The sequence below is a fragment of the Pseudomyrmex gracilis genome, unplaced genomic scaffold (assembly GCF_002006095.1).
Source record: "Pseudomyrmex gracilis isolate BER0280 unplaced genomic scaffold, ASM200609v1 scaffold_74, whole genome shotgun sequence".
NCBI lineage: Eukaryota > Metazoa > Arthropoda > Insecta > Hymenoptera > Formicidae > Pseudomyrmex > Pseudomyrmex gracilis.
This window is the reverse complement of record NW_018020658.1, coordinates 431,866-448,845: the sequence shown is the minus strand read 5'-3', so window position 1 is coordinate 448,845 and position 16,980 is coordinate 431,866. Positions and strand designations below refer to the sequence as shown.

At 36.2% G+C, this 16,980-nt stretch overlaps 2 protein-coding genes across 6 annotated transcripts; one reads left to right on the top strand and one right to left on the bottom strand.

The window, feature by feature from the left end:
• Positions 1–12: 12 nt before the first annotated feature.
• Positions 13–5,261, top strand: LOC109854815 (protein smoothened). The gene is made up of 9 exons (XM_020428289.1): positions 13–481; positions 693–1,016; positions 1,598–2,044; positions 2,115–2,287; positions 2,373–2,713; positions 2,906–3,107; positions 3,237–3,407; positions 3,482–4,717; positions 4,794–5,261. The coding sequence occupies exons 2-9, from the start codon at positions 693–695 to the stop codon at positions 4,822–4,824; spliced, it is 2,925 nt and encodes a 974-aa protein (XP_020283878.1). The 5' UTR covers positions 13–481; the 3' UTR covers positions 4,825–5,261.
• Positions 5,262–5,269: 8 nt separating this feature from the next.
• Positions 5,270–16,969, bottom strand: LOC109854818 (androgen-induced gene 1 protein-like). 5 transcript variants are annotated; one of them, XM_020428294.1, is made up of 6 exons: positions 16,725–16,969; positions 14,488–14,658; positions 7,860–7,997; positions 7,069–7,286; positions 6,840–6,991; positions 5,270–6,089 (listed from the first exon to the last, which is right to left on the bottom strand). In XM_020428294.1, the coding sequence occupies exons 2-6, from the start codon at positions 14,644–14,646 to the stop codon at positions 6,037–6,039; spliced, it is 720 nt and encodes a 239-aa protein (XP_020283883.1). In that variant the 5' UTR covers positions 14,647–14,658; positions 16,725–16,969; the 3' UTR covers positions 5,270–6,036. The 5 variants fall into 5 exon arrangements, with proteins under 5 accessions (XP_020283883.1, XP_020283882.1, XP_020283884.1 ...); XM_020428293.1 differs by lacking the exon at positions 16,725–16,969 and adding an exon at positions 10,199–10,380 and having other exon boundaries at positions 14,488–14,581; XM_020428295.1 differs by lacking the exons at positions 14,488–14,658; positions 16,725–16,969 and adding exons at positions 10,199–10,380; positions 13,111–13,317.
• Between the last annotated feature and the right edge of the window lie 11 nt (positions 16,970–16,980).

Genomic DNA, 16,980 nt, shown 5'->3' with positions numbered 1-16,980 from the left:
ACATGTGTTATATTTTTTGTCTTATAATTTTAACAGTTTGTTTTTTTTTTCCGAAAATTTTGATAAGTTTTTTTAAATTGTCGACAATCGCATATATTTCGACTTTTGCCGCTTTTTATTCAATATATTGTTTGTCCTGACAGTGTGTTAGGTCCTCTGCTCCCTTTCCAAAGTGAAACCGGGATTTGAAGGATACTTTGTTTTTTTTTTATTTCCAGTTGAATACTTGACTGAGAGACGTGCGCGAAAGGGGGAGAGGCGCCATTGCCAGCAACACAGAACGCTACGTGGGTGGTCCTACCGAGGAACGCAACACGTGTGTGGTCCCGGCTGGTTTCTCTTCTACGTTATATGCTATGAGTCGCAGAGACCGTGGAAGATGCCGAGGAGCCGCCTCGCACAAACGAAAGGGAGGATCTCGTGATCACGTGGCTTGTCTTTGAGAACAACGGCGTCTAATTTGTGAGAGAGCGCGAAAAAAGTACGTGTCTTTCGCGAACTTTCAACTCTATTATTTTATTATTCCGCACCACGTGACTCTTTGTTTTGAATACTGATTGTGCTTCGTAAACATTTGCGTACATTTAAAACAAAGAAAGAGACACTTTATTGATCTCTGAAAGCAAAAACTTTTTCCGTTTTTTTAAATTTTTTCGATTTTTTTAAATGAAAAACTTATCTTTTACTTGCAGATGATGCGTCTGCTAGCTTTCAGTTTGCTCTTGTTTCCCGAGTCGTTCTCCGAAATGGTGCACGGGTTCACCGCTAACGACGACAGTGAATTAAACAGTACGTGGAAAGAAAATCTCGGTCTGAGTTCCCGGCACAGGATCAAAGACTCTAGTTATTTGCTGGACAGGTATCCGATAGGAGAATTGTCGCCGGACGTTTCGACATGTCGCAGACCTGCCAAGTGTATTTCTTTATATAAAAATACTTGCATGGGAACGAAAATACCTTATTCCTTCACTACATTGGATCTCATACCCGAACGTGCGACGCCAGAAATTGTTGAGGTAGATATACGCATAAGAACTTTATATTATTTCTTTATGTCAGTAATGTTCTGTTTTTTTTTCCTTTGGCAAAGCTTGGCATGATTCTCAAGAACACTCAGGCATGCACAAGCTAAGCAAGTCAGCACACCATAAAAGAAATAAATAAATAAATCCATTTTGTAAGTGGCCAAAGATATCAAGAATTGTATTTGAAAACAACTCAGATTTTCTCCTTTTTGACTCTATACACAGACTTGTCTTTTTAAAAGGAATGAGATGTAAATGGATAACAATATATTTTATCATTGATAAAAAAGCATGACATGATTACTAAAAACATTTCTATGTTAGAGCTACACGTAGCTAAGAGCAATATGAAACATTTTGCCACTTAGAGTCTTATCTTCCTGTAATACAGAGTGAGATATCAAGATATAAAGACATTGTGTCTTGTGTGTGTTTGATTATCTTGTCTTTTAACACATTTTTTTACAATCTACTAGCATCTGAAAACATTGCACATATTATGTACATATATTGTTTATACAGAAAAATAAGCATCAGTTTTATTTTTTTTTCTGTGTTCTTCTATTTTTCAGGAAAAACTGCATTTGCTACAGGCCTTGCAACATGTACCAAAGTGCTGGGCTGTCGTTCAACCGTTTTTGTGTTCAATTTTTATGCCAAAATGCGTAAACAATACAGTGGAGCTGCCGTCTCAAGAGATGTGCAAAATGGTGTCGGGACCCTGCAGAATGTTGATTAATCACACGTTGTGGCCGAGTTTTGCCAAATGCGACAATACGAAATTATTTCCACGATTGTGCGACTACAAAAATGACGTGCGGGAATTGAAGTTTAACATCACCGGCAAGTGCTTGAAACCTCTTGTACCTACTGACAACGCTCTCTCGATTTTTGACGGAGTCGAAGGCTGCGGAACACAATGTTACGACCCGTTGTACACATTCGACGAACACAACGAAATACATTCGTTTGTCACATGGGCCGCTGGCATCTGCTGTGCCTTCAATTTATTCACTGTTGTAAGTGCCAATAAACTACATTTTGTTAATTTTAATAATAACCGACTACAGTAAATTGTACACATTTCAGATAACGTTTTTGATAGACTGGAGAAGCGCCAATAAGTATCCAGCTTTGGTCATATTTTACATAAACAGTTGTTTCATGGTGTCTTGCATAGGATGGCTGATCCAGGTCACTCCTGGCAGCAGAGACGCGATTGTGTGTCGTAAAGACGGAACTTTAAGGATGAGCGAGCCAAGGTAGCGTTTCAAAAGTATTTTGTGGTAATAGTTTGATTCCGTAAAAAAAACTTACGTATTTTTGTTTTTGTTTTTTTTTTTTCAGCGGCGAGAATTTATCCTGCGTAGTTGTTTTTGTGCTCGTTTATTACTCCATGATGGCAGCTATGGTGTGGTTTGTTATACTAACTTACGCCTGGCACATGAGCTTCCAAGCGCTCGGCAAAATACAGGATCGGATAGACAAGAAGGGCGCTTACTTCCATCTGATCGCTTGGTGCATACCGCTCGTCCTGACGGTTACAATCATGGCGTTGGGCGAGATCGACGGCAACAGTATGACAGGAATATGTTTCGTCGGTTACACCAATCACGCGGTGAGAATAGGATTTGTGCTGTGTCCTGTTTTAATTGTTGTACTGATAGGAGGCTATTTTCTCTGCAGAGGTAAGTATTTTACACTTCTTTTGTAACGTATATATTTGCGTGATACATATCAGTAATAATCTTGTATTTTCACTGCTTGCTTCTGTATTAATATAATAAATTGTGAGTATTATACTGATGTAAATGTAATCGTGAAGAATTATTCTCGATCTGCGCACGTTATGTTTTTTTTTTTTTTTTTTTTTTTTCCAGGTCTTTACACGCTTGTTTGCTTAAAAATAAGCAGTCAAGAGATCATATCCGAGAGAGCGAGTTCAAAGATCAAAGAAACCATTGTGAGAATGGGACTCTTTTCTATATCCACTCTCGCGGCGGTTATTGTGACGTTCTATTGTCACATTTACGAGTTTCAACATTCTTGGCAGTGGAAACAGAGTTTCAGAGATTACATGATGTAAGAATCGATAGTCAACAAAGTTGTCCGAACGTACATGTAGACACGCGTGTTGCGCATAATGTTTAGATTTTATTTATTTTTCATTTTTCATAATTGTGTGTAAATACTCTCTGCTCTCTTCTAAAGATGCTCGATAACGACAAAGTTCTCAGACATCTCCGAGTGTAAAATGGACACGAGACCAAGCACGGGTAAATTGCAATTGCATTTATTAGCACCATTTTTCGCCGGGGTTCTCATGTCGTCCTGGGTTTGGACAAGTTCAACGGTCGACACCTGGTGCAGATTTCTTAAGAGGTAAAGTTCTATAACTTGTTTGAATGCTCGTTACATAAATTTGCTGATGTCACAGACAAAGCAACTCTGAATAGCGTGTGTCTTCTTTTTGCTTGCAGAGTCTTGAATCGCGAGTCCGAGGAGCCTCCAATAAAATTGAGCAAGCACAAACTCATCGCGCATCTATTTGCAAATCGAAAAACGTTCCACAAGGCCGGCCGTTTGTCAATAAGCTTTCACAACACTCATGAGGATCCGGTCGGACTTAACTTCGATCTCAACTCGGCAGCCTCGCAGGACTTCAGTTCCACTTGGGCGGCCGCGTTACCCAAGTTGGTAACGCGGAGAGGCGCACTGGTTGCCGGCGCTACCGGATCTGTGTCAAGTAATCGGCGAAATTCGGCGGATTCCGAGATCAGTTACAGCTTTCGATGTGTTTCCATGGAGTCCAGGCGGAATTCGCTGGATTCACAGATATCCGTGCAGATCGCACAAGTGAAGACGACGCGGAAAGTCGCCAGTCGGTCCCGCGGTCGTCGTGGAAAGAATAGAAGGGACTTTGCGAAGTCTCGATCGACGAAAATCGATCCGATTTCTAGACGAGGCAGCACCACTTCTCAAGATAGTCAATTGATGGCGCAAATATCGCCTCAGATGCCTAATATGGGCAGAAGATTGGGAAACGCCGGACTGGACAAGCGAACATTAGACTCGAAGATCATTGACACCAAAACTCCGGCTCTGCTGTTACCGTTTTTGTCTCCCAGAACACAGAGCGGCAGCGATGAAAATTTGAGCAGCGACGAGAAGAGACATCAGGATATAACTGACAAGGATATCGACATGGGCAACATGGAGAAAGAAGATGAGCAGGACAGCGACAGCGAAGACAGCCAACCGGATGAAGAAACGAAGATGTTGGACTCCGAGGAAACGCGCGATAACAAGAATAAAAACAGCAACAAAACTTGCAAGGCTTATAATCACGAAGACGACAGAAGAAGTCACAGAGGCAAGTACGTTGACGAGGCTATTCTGAAGCATCTGCTTCAGGAGACCAGTGATATTAAAGCGAAGAATGAGAACGAGAAGGAGATACATAGAATGACTGTGATAAATGACTTGGATTCTAATCTCACTTCGCGTTATCCGGAATTAACGCGATTGTTGCAAAACGAGGGGCAGACGAACGCTAGGGAGATAGCTACGCAGACTTCGCTGCCTCTTGATATACTAGAGATGGAGGAATTGAAACAAAGTATCGACGAGATAATCAACAGCAGAAATTGCAGCTCCAAAGGGACTCAAATATCGCCGCAATTGAAGAAAAAGTAAGAAAATTTTTTAACAAAAATCTGTTGACTGTTTCTTTTTTTACATATATAGAATACATATTTTTTATAACAGTGTTGGTAGGGAAATGCGTGAAGGAATGTGAATATCATCATGTGTCATTCTACACACACGTTTGTGTGTAGAATGTAAGACAATAGAACATTTTTCTATTTTAGTAACAAATAAGTATTTATTTTTGTCCTTTACTTTTTATATGTCAACTGTATTTGTTCTACAATGTATGGTAAAGTGTGTAGCTGATTATTATTAATATACAAAAAAAATTCACAGAAATCTTTTTTTTTTTTATATTTGTATCTAATACAAATGTTTATCAACCGGCCCGGTAATCTCGCGGCCTGAATGTCGGGTCTGTTAATAGGGAGGTCTCGAGTTCGAATCCACATCTTTGGATTTTTCCGGGCCGGTCTCTTTCAAGTCGAGTTTTTATCGATTGAAAACATCGAACTGACTCGAGCCTTCAATCAGCTTGTTGAATTGGTTATGAAAGATGTGGAAGAGGAATGTAAAAAAAAAAAATTGTAATCCTGAGGGTAGTAGAATTTTTAATCAAAAATTCTACAAATGTTTATTGGAAATATCCTAATCATAAATTACGATCTTTATTGCATCTTACAGATGCTTCGTAATTTTTTTTTTTTTTTTAATATTTTTATAGTTGTGAACATGTGGAATATTCTATCGTATATTAACCGCAATTTCTCTTGAATTTTTGTGTCTAACCGCTCTAACATTATTACGTAATGTAATATCGCACGGAACGCAATTTTCTCTTTGTCCTCTTTCTTTCTCTACGTTTCGATTGAACGTATCTTTCATTTTTTTGTTTTCGAGAAAAAGTTAAGCACAAAAAACGATAGTTATAAAATCTTAGAATCTTCCATTTTTTACACAATCGTTACTCATTCTCTGTAAATTTCTTTTCCAATTGTTTTATTTACCAGATGCATTTTTGGCACAAAAAGAAAATGTTTAGCTTTCTACTTCTTCGTAAAGAAGTAATTCACATAACAACTTATCTTAGGAAAATATCAATATTTTTAGGCCGTAAGTATAATAATAAGTGTATCATTGAATACATTTCGCTGAATGAAGTTGCAAACAACAAATTCTAACGTAGAATACACTATGTGTCAATACGAAGAGTCAATTCTCGTTTCGTAAATGCCAAAGTCAGTTCTCTCATTCGCGGCAAGAAAATAATCTTCGGCGACGTTAGCTTGCTCGATCTTATTATTTCACAAAATTCCTCTTGCTTCTTCCCCACTGTGGCTCTCTCTCTCTGTGTGTGTTACTACGTTTTCAACGTCGGTTCCGTGTTCTCCGTTCTCGCTACGTACATTTTTCCTACACTCGATCACAAATATATTCGGACTTTAGTCTTCGGGCAAGTGTCGTAACGTGTGTATTATCGCTATTTCACATTATCTAATTATATAACTGTGTATATCATTATCTATACAGTTATGTATATCATTACAACTCGCGCGTCTCTCTTTCGTGTATTTATTGATAAAAACAATAATAGATCGTTCACTACGAAAGTAGAAAAATAAATATTATCTTGGACAGGCGAGTGAGATGAGTGTGTGTATGTGTCTCATTTTGTTTTCGTTCGATCGACGCGCAAAGAACACTATACATTAATTATGATTAATTAGTCTCCTGTGTGATGTATGATTGAGTTAACAAAAATGCATTGTATGCTCCTGCATGCTCCTTACATTCACATTGTCAGTGTTACCTCCAATAATTTGCCGGGTTAACAATTTTTTTTCACCGTTACACCTTTTTTTTTTAAATAATATAAATACCTATAAACATGCACACGCACTAGTATGCTATAAACATCCTAATTAATGTGATTGCTTTGCATTTCGACTATAATAAATTAACGTAACGTGCATATACTGCAAACAGGAGTATAGAAAAGATTCCGTTTATTCATAATTTTGTTTGGTTTTTACTTCCATCACCACCGCACGCAGCAGGCAAACCTCGGGTACTTGGTAGCTTGTTGCTTTACCCGTTAGAGGCTCTTTGGACGAAGCTACTTGGATTTGGCGTGTGATTTTTTATGCTTAGTGTGTTCGTTACCCCAGATGAAGTTGTTCAGCGCTTCTCCGACAAAGTAGAGTACCATGCAGAATGTGAGCAGCACAGCAAAGAACATTATTCGCATCGGCTGCGATAGCACGTCCATCACGGGATACACCCAGACGCCGCTTTTATAGTAGACTACGTGTATCCTGTAAGAGAAACGTTTTATTCCACTTGTTCGCGTGATCGCAATATAAAAATTACTTTCGGGATTTGTTTCACTCACCAGATTAAATATGTGAGCATGAAGGTCACGAGTATTCCGAGGCCGCGGGACCGTTTAGGATATTGTCGCGACGCAACGATCATCTCGAATATGGTTGTCACCATAATCATCGTGTGCATCAAATGGTTCAACCACCATGGGAAGTACGGGTCCAATGCTTTCGGCAATACCAGTTCACGGTCCACGAACATTAACGCCCAGAAAGTCACGCCGACAAACTGAAATTGACATCAGATTCACATCACATTGTTCCAGAGACTGTTAATAATATAAATAAGAAAAAAAGATGGAAATATAGGGTTGGCTTCGTTTCCCGCAAATCTTTTGACGTTTCGTTAGAAGATAAATTTACGTCCGCGCGTACAAAAGAAAAAGATATTAACTCGTTGCGGTTGGATTTGCTTTAGAAAATATAGTTTGGCAACTAAAAGGTATATATATCCAACCGCAAAAAGTTAATTTAAAAATTTCCACTTAGGTTTTCAAACCCGCCGCGCGAAACGCAACCGTTGTGCAACCCGTATGATTTTCATAATTTTCTGCGAAACGCACTTTAGCAACAGAAACTTCCCACGGTTGAAGAGAGCATCACAAACCGTTGCACAATTAAACAATTGCTGAAGCGGCCAACGTTAGTTACTTTTTCTTCTCATCTTTTTCTTATCGGAAAAAGCTATTAATAAATAACAATAATAATAATAATTTAATAATTAATTTTGTTGCAACATTCTCGAATTGAACGCAAATGTATGAACGCAATATAAAAAAAATTTATGTGAAATTTAACTCACCATGGCAACGGGAAATCCGAGACTCGCGTGGAAGCAATCCTTCACTTTTCGTATGAAGGGCGTTTTCTTGGGATTTACGGCATTTGTGCCGAAAGCGTCGTTCAACAGACATATCAGGAAGAACACCGCTTGCAAAATCTAAAAACAGAATTTTGCGCGTTCCCGAGGCATTAAGTAAATTATTACTAGGTCGCACTCACTAATTTATGAACTGATTAGACAAAAGCATCGCTAAATAAATAGTGGCGATAAAGAAAAAAAAAACAAGCAATAAAACCTTGGTATCTAAATATAAATATCTTGTAAAACAAAGACATGAAATGTCAATATATTTATATTAAATGTCAATGTATATTTATATTAAATATATATATATATGTATATATGGTGCATATTCTTTTACGTGTTCAATATTGACGTGTTTCGAGTCAAATATTGCTTCGTCTGTGAACTTGCTTCTCGTCGACATTTTTCTGATTGATATTCGTTCGAGCCGGTTACATAGCATTTAACGGACTTAATTTATCTTGACTTAATTGTTTGATAAAAATTCATTTAATGTCTCACTTCTCCGATCCAACATGACTGTGCGCAACACGAGTAATCAGAAGCCCAAGAAGACTTATGACGTGTTAGTCGAGAACGTGTACTGCTTCGTGTGCAGTCGTGTGTCAAGTGACACTGAGACTTGTTGACGGAACAAGCGGAAGTGGCCTAATTATCCGCACTGCTCTCGATACTAATTAAGGTTGCACCAATTAGCATTCGAAGTTATTGAGCGAAAACTTTGTTTTAAACAAGACTTCGTGATTAGTAACAACTTAAGTACGAATAATAATTTACGCAAATTAAACACATAATATAATATTTTTTATTTAATAATTAATTCAGTAAGTAACTAATAATTTATTCAAAAATTAGTTTGTTCAATCAATAGTATCAATAGTATCAATAGTATCAATAGTAGTAGTTATTATGACAATAAACAATGCTATGTTATGCTATATTAAGAATTTTAAGATGATGGCATACACGAAAAATAAATTTTTTGTTACTTTAATAGTTTTTACAAAAAATTGGAATTACGAAATATGGATAAAACGGTTCAGGACGGTTCAGCATCCTCTTAATAGTCATTTTACGGAGTGGCCGTTGCGTGTCACAGAAGACCGTCAACGTGCACACACGAAGTAATGCTCAAATAATTGAATTTTGCTCTTTATGCCGAGAGCCGTTTGATGAAGCGGCAATTTAAGCGTGAAATGGCCAAGGGTGCTATCGCTCGGCGATAAGTGACAAAATGCTCGAAAGTAGCACTCGTTATACTTTAATGTCAAACGCTTTTGGCTCGGACGATGAATAAATATAGCGGAGCTGCTCTTTTTTAACAAGTCATTACTTCATCACCCTCGAAAGTTACAACACAGAAGAAAACAAAGTCACATTACAACACTTTTCCTTCAGATTTCCTTAGATTTCTTTCATCAATAATAATTCCATTGGAGACTTTCTCCTCCACGGAGATGCGAGAGAGTTGCGTATTCTGTTCCGCAAATTAAAAATAAACGAGCAAATGTTCTTTTTTTAATTTTTTTTTTTTATTTATTTGCGCGTGAAAATTATATTCTAACAGGAGCGCGCGTTCAAGAGAGGAAGAACTCCGCGATGTGACTGCTGATTTCACCGATAATCGTTGCTGATGAGCGCGTCCCTATTTTCTGCCTCATTTCCTATTGTCGATGGAATTATTATATCACCGCGATTTGTGATCGTCGGCTGTATCCCAGGTGGACGCGGTGTCTCAGTTTTCACTATTACATAACGCGGCAATAAGGATATTATCGTCCAATGGATATATAAGTACACACGATCACGGGAGAATCGGGTTTTGTGAAGCAGAACGAAGGTAATTCTCGCATTATTACATTGTAGAATATTTTAATGTAAAAAATTGAAATTAGAAAAGTGAGTAATATTGGGAGCGACAACAAAATGATTTGTAACTTTTCGAACGTATTGTGTAAATTTGCACGCGAAATGCGCATGCATAAATATTTTTTATTGTAAAATGTGTATACAAATATAATATTTTTATTTTTTTATTTTATATGATATTTTTATTCGACACATCACAACGAAAGTGTCTGTAGCGGCAAGATTATTTGCACACAGAGGAAACAAGTAGCGGACGCGCGTATATCTTGTGTAATAGCGTGTACACATGTGTGTGTACATAAAACATGCGATACACCCACAAAAAAAGTCGGCGCGGTATAACTTCGTCAGTAAAAATTTCGCGCAATAAACTTCGCACACTCTCGCTCGATATATATACTAACCGCATCCCAGAACGTAAGGAACTTGAACTTCCCACCGTAGGCGCCGTGCACCCTCCCGACATTGGCCGGCACGATCGTGTACGTGTAATCGTAATAAACCCCGAATGCGTAGTGTAGGAAAAAAATCGCATGGAATCCAATCACTAGGCCTTGTCGCATTTCACAGCCGTTCGCGAGCAATTCTGAAACGTGTAATTATCTCTTTTGTGCATATTCTTCTCCCAGACGTTTAGGCACGCACACACACACACATACACGCGTGCGTCATCATTCGGCCAAAATATCTTTCGTGAGAAACATAGATTTCATTGGTAAATTATTCTGAATACTAATGGCATTATTTCTTGTTCGTACAAAAAAATGTACTAACAAGATCGTGAGAAACCAATATTTACAAAAATCATATCCACGCGAATGTCGTGTGAGATACACGAGCCTATAGTATCTCTTCTAACAATTAGCACTTATTAGTTTTCTTTGGTTGTTAACATTTTTTTTCTATGATTATTTTTTATTTAACGTTATAACGGGTTACTTTTGTATCTTTTGTGTCACCAGATATTTTAGAATTTTAGAGAGTAGTTGACACTCTTTAAAAAAAATTGACAAGTCTTTAAAGTGCTAATCATTGGGTGTTTTACTCTATTATTATCTCTCTCTCTCTCTTTTTCTATAAATAAACGGAAAAGTTTATTATCAGATAATGTCATAAAAAATAAAAATCTTTCTTTTTTTTTTTTTAAAAAAAAACCAAGATGATCTTTAAATCCTCTTTACACGTTCATTCACAAAGAAACATAATTGTCGTCGCGTTACGCTCCTCTTAAGATCACACAAATTTCATGAATGAGTTAGAACGTGTTTTTAGGTCACAGTCTACGTTGTTTAGTTCTTTTTTAAACGCGTACATATATACTCAAAAAAAAAAAAAAAAAAATACGCAAGGTTATTCTCCATTATCGTACACATCGATAGACAATGTTATCACGCAAAGATGCTTATCGTGGTACGACGAAATGACTATACGAAAGGAAACCGACGGAGATGGAAAGTTTCAGTTTATTATTTCTCAACATAGATACACACACACATTACGCAACCACGTGTGTACCTACGAAGTAGAGTTATGTAATTGTATATACGTAACGCATAAAAAAGTACTTGATTTAAAAAGACAAAGTATTCCCAACACGAGGAAGAGGAGTCTTGATTTCATTGCGATATTTTATATGATAATTAATTATAAAAACTAGATCTGAATTTTTTTAGCACTTTTTAAAATGTTGCCGTAAGATAAAATTATAATATGAAGGAAAAGTTTGTGTCTAAATATTTATTTATTCATCAACACTTAATTGTAAAAAATATCGCTCCTACAGTTCGAGAAACAGCTTCAAAGAAGACAAGATTTAAGTTTACATAAAAGATAGTGATATATGACGCACTTTCGCTTGCGCGCTCAGTTTGAATAATTTGCAAATATTATTTTCAAGCAGTTTCTTTTTACCGGCCTAGATTTAACACAATTTATATGACATAAAATGTATTGTGTTAAAAAAAAGTTTTTTCTTATTAAATCAAGAGTTTAAAATATATATCTCATTTATTCGTGCTATTCTATATCTGGATTTCTACGTCTGATTTTTATGTCTCACAAGACAAGCGGAAGCGAAATATTCATTCACGGAGAATTTAAACAAAAAAAAAACGAGAACTCCAAGAAACATTTATATTTTATCTTTCTCTTAAGTAATACTAATCACATTATGCAATGTAAGAACACTTTAAGCAAGCGCAAAGTGCATTATGAAAGACCAGTATTAACCTTAATTTAATATAAAAAAAATTCCTCGTATCTCAAAAAAGAGACTAGCGATTTTTTTTAAATAAAAAATAAACTAAGAAAATTGAAGATAAAAAATATAATTTTGCGAACACAGAAAAAAAACAAGTTATGCTAAACATAGTACGAGTTTCAAATCTCATTAAGTTTTTCCGACTCATCGATTTTCTCATTAATTTTTGATTCTAAAGAATTGTTTGAAGAAATGTTTCAAAAGCATACATTTTTTTTGCAAATTATCCCAAGTGAAATAAAAAAAAGTCAGTTGTTTAAGTTTTTTGCAAGATTTGAGACGCGTAACACAATTTGACGCAATGCTGCACCAAACAAAATTTTATATATATAAAAGATCTTTTGCTTCTGTCTCCCATTAAATATGTATTATAGTAACTTGTGTTTGAACTTTGTATCGATGTCCATTGAAATAAATTAACACAGTTCACACAGACTCGTAAAGTAAAACTTTCTTTCGTCGTATCACCCTTCTCTCGTAAACGAAAGGGGTTGAATGTGAATACATCTCGTGTCACTGTTGCACCACGTGTCGCATTTATACACATCGTGTCATAGCGCGTTCTAGCTGGCTGGGTCCATAAGAGACACCAATGTGCTTTTCCGTTCGATAAGAAAAATTCATCGATGTGATTTTTGACGAGACGTTACTGTGCAACACGACACACGTTCTCTGCAAAATATACCCTAACCTCCTCTCCCTCATAAACGTCGTCGCGACGCTGTGCGTCGACCGGAAGTATCTTCGGAGTTGTGTGAAATTCCATCTCGCGAACACCCCCGAACGCAAAAGAACCGCATTCTGTTTGCGTCGCCGGAGAAACGCGCGCGTTTTTTCGCGCTTCAACAAAATTCCGCTTTGCCTGTGTACTGTACATAGAAAAATTTTACTTTTATATATTGTTCATCGACGTGACTTTGCGGCCAAGGGAAAGAAAGAGAGAGAAAGAGAGAGAGAGAGAGAGAGAGAGAGAAAACGAAGAAACCTATTTTTAATCGGCCCGTCTCTCCGCGGCCTCTCTGGCGGGAGGGAACATGCTGATCGATCTACCCTTACTTGGTGCAGAAAACGCACGCTTCGGCTCTTAAAACGGCTCTCGTACGTACAAACACGTGTGGTACGTGGCACACCTGTCTCCTGCTTTTTTTTTTATCGGAGCGCCGAGAGACTTACTGTCACGTGCGATCGGTAAACGAAAACAACCCCGCAACCACTCGTGTCGGCGACCCGCGACTTACTGACGAGATAGTGGATAGAGTAAAACGGCGGGAGGAAAAGGCGAAAAGACCGCAGAGCGTGTGTGCGTTTGGCACTGGTTCATGCGGTCGACGTATACACGAGAAAAGAGAATGGAAGGGGAGAGATGTATCAGTGATGGATTTAGTCTCTTCGGTCGCCCTTTACCTCGTCGTCGAAGCACGCATTTATCGATAGCCCGAGATCGAAGAGTTGAATTTATATTCGTGTTCGTCAAGTATTTGAAAGCGATTTGGTGTTCTCTTGGCATCTTGCCCTCTCTTCGACGAGTGTCTTTTCCGAATACAAAAGCGATCGCCGTAATCACCGACGGCAAGGTTGTTTGCGATATTGTTGCGCAGTTATTTTGTAATATATGAGCAGTAATAAATAGTGTTTTTTAAAAAGTCAAGGTAAAATGGCAACATCTTTTATCATGGTGACACTTCATGGCTTTATGCTAACGGCCCATAGTTTACCCTATATTTGCATAGTATACTATATTTTCAATAATTTCACTATTTATATGTGTTGTAAACTTTTTATTATTATTACTTTTTTTATATGAATATAAACAAAGGTTTAAATAGCATGGCGGTGAAGTTACACAATTGTATCTCTTTTCACTTGTGTTTTAGAACAAAAAATTTCAATAAAATCCTCAACTGTTGTATCTCCCTCTACTTTATCCCATATAAAATAAAGTCCCAGATTACAGGGTTTAAATTGGAAGTCAATGTTTTATTTTCTTTCGAAATCAATCAACTTTTGTCTGTTCCACATTTTATTGTGTGTACGGAATAAAGATTGTGCAATGTAAACTTGTATCACTTGCGTAAGCTAATTGCACAAGTCAGGGTTACGCAGATATACGTATCGTATGTCTCCCAAGCGATTGAGACACGATCAATTCGAATGAATTGACTGTACATCGAGTTTCGAGGGAATTAATATAGACTTGATATGTGCATATATATATATACCGAGAGATTTTGATACATATACATATATATATCGGTATTGAAGTTGATTTCCATTTCAAAACTCAATATCTCAACTTCCATTTCAAATATCGGCCGATTTTAAGCGGAGAATGATATCTCGTTATTACATTTTATATGCATCGTTTTTTTATTTTTACAAAACAACAAAAAAGAAATATTGGTTTATTTTATAATATGATTGGTTTGTACTCACCACGTCCCATATTGTTAAAAACTTCATCTGACCAGGATCAAACTGGCTGAATTTTTCCACCATGAAAGGAATGTGCAGCAAATACAAGGAGTAGTACAAGGTAAAGGCGTACATCCCAAAACCGGCCACATGGGACAAAAGATTTACCATGTGTAACATCTTGATGGAATTCTGTCAAGTTCAGTGAGAATACATTAAATATCGCATTCATTATTACATGCATAATATATTTGCATTTTTGCAGCAACGATAACGAAGTGATAATATGATAATATAAATACTGACACTATTCCGATAAGATCGAAAAATAAAAGAATCTTGACTTGACAATAAATATTTTCGTCTGCGATACTTCTTTTTCTTCAAGTATAATTACTTTTTAATAATACGGTAGAAGAGACATATTATGATATCAAACAAACTGTCTGAGAACAAAAGTCCTTCGATATATGAACAAACTCGATATCTATAAGTATATACATATATAAATAAATATATAATATAGAAAACGTCTCAATCTTTCATGCATGATTATATATATTGTATATATACATATATATATATACACATATATATATGTGTGTGTGTGTAATATATATATAATAAAATAATAATTAAATAGAGAATATAAAAAATATAATCAAAAATATCATATTTGTCACGCCATGCATAAAGAACTTTTTTCCGAGTATTTTTAAGTCGCTGTTACTTGAGTTTTCGGTTTTTTTAAATGAAAGTTTATATAAGAAATGGAAAAGAACACAATATAAATGTTTCTGTTATATAATGTATTAGAATATTACGTGTAGTCGATAAACTTTGACCGCTGTGTGCTTTGAAAAAAAAATCTTGATTTACTTGTTTTTCTAACTTCAGTGACACAGCATTAGCATTATTTTTTTTCTAATTTATGAGACTCAACAACATTTTTAACATATGTGCGCGTCTGTAATATTTTTTTCCGAATTATATAAATAATTATATTTTAATTAATTTTTAATGTTATATAGTGACATTTTTCAGCTTACAAAAGACATGTACAAAAGACATTTTAGGTTTTGCATCAATCACACAATCGCTGTGATTCACATACTTTTATGACAACTTTTATGACTCAATCGCAGTATCGCATTATTTGCCCAGTAAGCAAAGTGAAAAAACACATCCACAGAAATCGCCAATATTTTGTCATTGAATTGCTGTCCTTTTAACGACAGATAATTTTGCTGTTAGAGATCTTATGTTTATATATTCATTTTTATATATATTAATCTTTTAAATAAATACTTATACATTTTGTAATTGTAAAGTTTCATAATATTTGTGCTAATCGATGAGTTATAAACTACTGCGTAAATAAGTGGTTTTACACTAAATATCGTATCTTATTCTCTCTTCTTGTCAGTGACAAGAGGAGAGGAGTTAATTTATTAATGATGATGTATTTAAAGGTAGAATTTAATTTATTGTAAAAATATGCGTACCAAAAAAGATCCGAGGTTTACACTCGAGATTTATAATCTTAAGGAGATTATTAACTTGAACTGGAAACTAGAAAATTTTGATATTTTACGCTTATTTGAAGCAACAAAGATGTTTTCTTGGATGATTGTGTTCTAAAACCGCGTAAAGATACATAAACTTTTAATTATCTAGCGATTCTACCACTAGACGATTTGTTACATAAATCACAAAGACCTTGATGTATTTAAGAACAGCGCTTATTTACTTCTAATTATGCTTTACGCTACAGATGGAATTGTTTATTTGATCGTCGCGAGACATTTGAACATTGACTTCAGAAGATGACATTTACATAATAATGCATGGTAATAATTGATAATTAGCAACAGAATAATTGCAAAGGAGAAAAAAAGTTAATTCACTGATTAATGATACTTTATTATCTTACTACGCATACATATAGCTGGCATTTGAATGACATTAAATGAACTTAATGAATCTTTATATCAAATATAAAGACATGAAATCAAATTAAAAAAGAAACAATAAGATTTGTAAGTGTCATGTGTTGGAGATGTACGTGCAAAATATTTTTTAGAGAGTGTAAACTAATGATCAATTTTTAACGTAAAAATCTATTTCGGATTCTTGGTTTGCACATCTCAAATGGAAAGTTGAATTTTCTCACATAGAAGAAAACAGTCTGTGCGTATGTACAAAAAGAATAGAAACAACGAGTCTTAATTGAACAAACTCGGTTTAATTTATGTTACCTTGTTACGCCGTGAATGTCTTGTGTCTTATAGATCCGCGTTGTTCCCGACACGCCGATTCTGCTCGCGTTCTCGAGTCGGAATGCACTATTGAGCATTTGTGAGCTGCTGTCATCGATATGATTATCAGCGGCAGTGACGTTGCATTACAAGACGTGATTAATAAAACTTTTTGCCGAGGCCAAGACCCGACTGTTCCTCGACCGCGATACACTCCTTCGTCTGATTGTATCAGAGCGTCGGTAGCGGCGGCGGC

Excerpts from the sequence above, each read along its gene's own strand:
- LOC109854815 (XM_020428289.1), top strand. The coding sequence starts at position 693 with ATGATGCGTCTGCTAGCTTTCAGTTTGCTCTTGTTTCCCGAGTCGTTC. Across the intron at positions 2,288-2,372 it reads TTAAGGATGAGCGAGCCAAG|CGGCGAGAATTTATCCTGCG; the intron begins GTAGCGTTTCAA and ends TTTTTTTTTCAG. Across the intron at positions 3,108-3,236 it reads AGTTTCAGAGATTACATGAT|ATGCTCGATAACGACAAAGT; the intron begins GTAAGAATCGAT and ends TCTCTTCTAAAG.
- LOC109854818 (XM_020428293.1), bottom strand. Across the intron at positions 7,287-7,859 it reads TCGGATTTCCCGTTGCCATG|TTTGTCGGCGTGACTTTCTG; the intron begins GTGAGTTAAATT and ends TGTCAATTTCAG. Across the intron at positions 6,992-7,068 it reads ATGCTCACATATTTAATCTG|GATACACGTAGTCTACTATA; the intron begins GTGAGTGAAACA and ends TTTCTCTTACAG.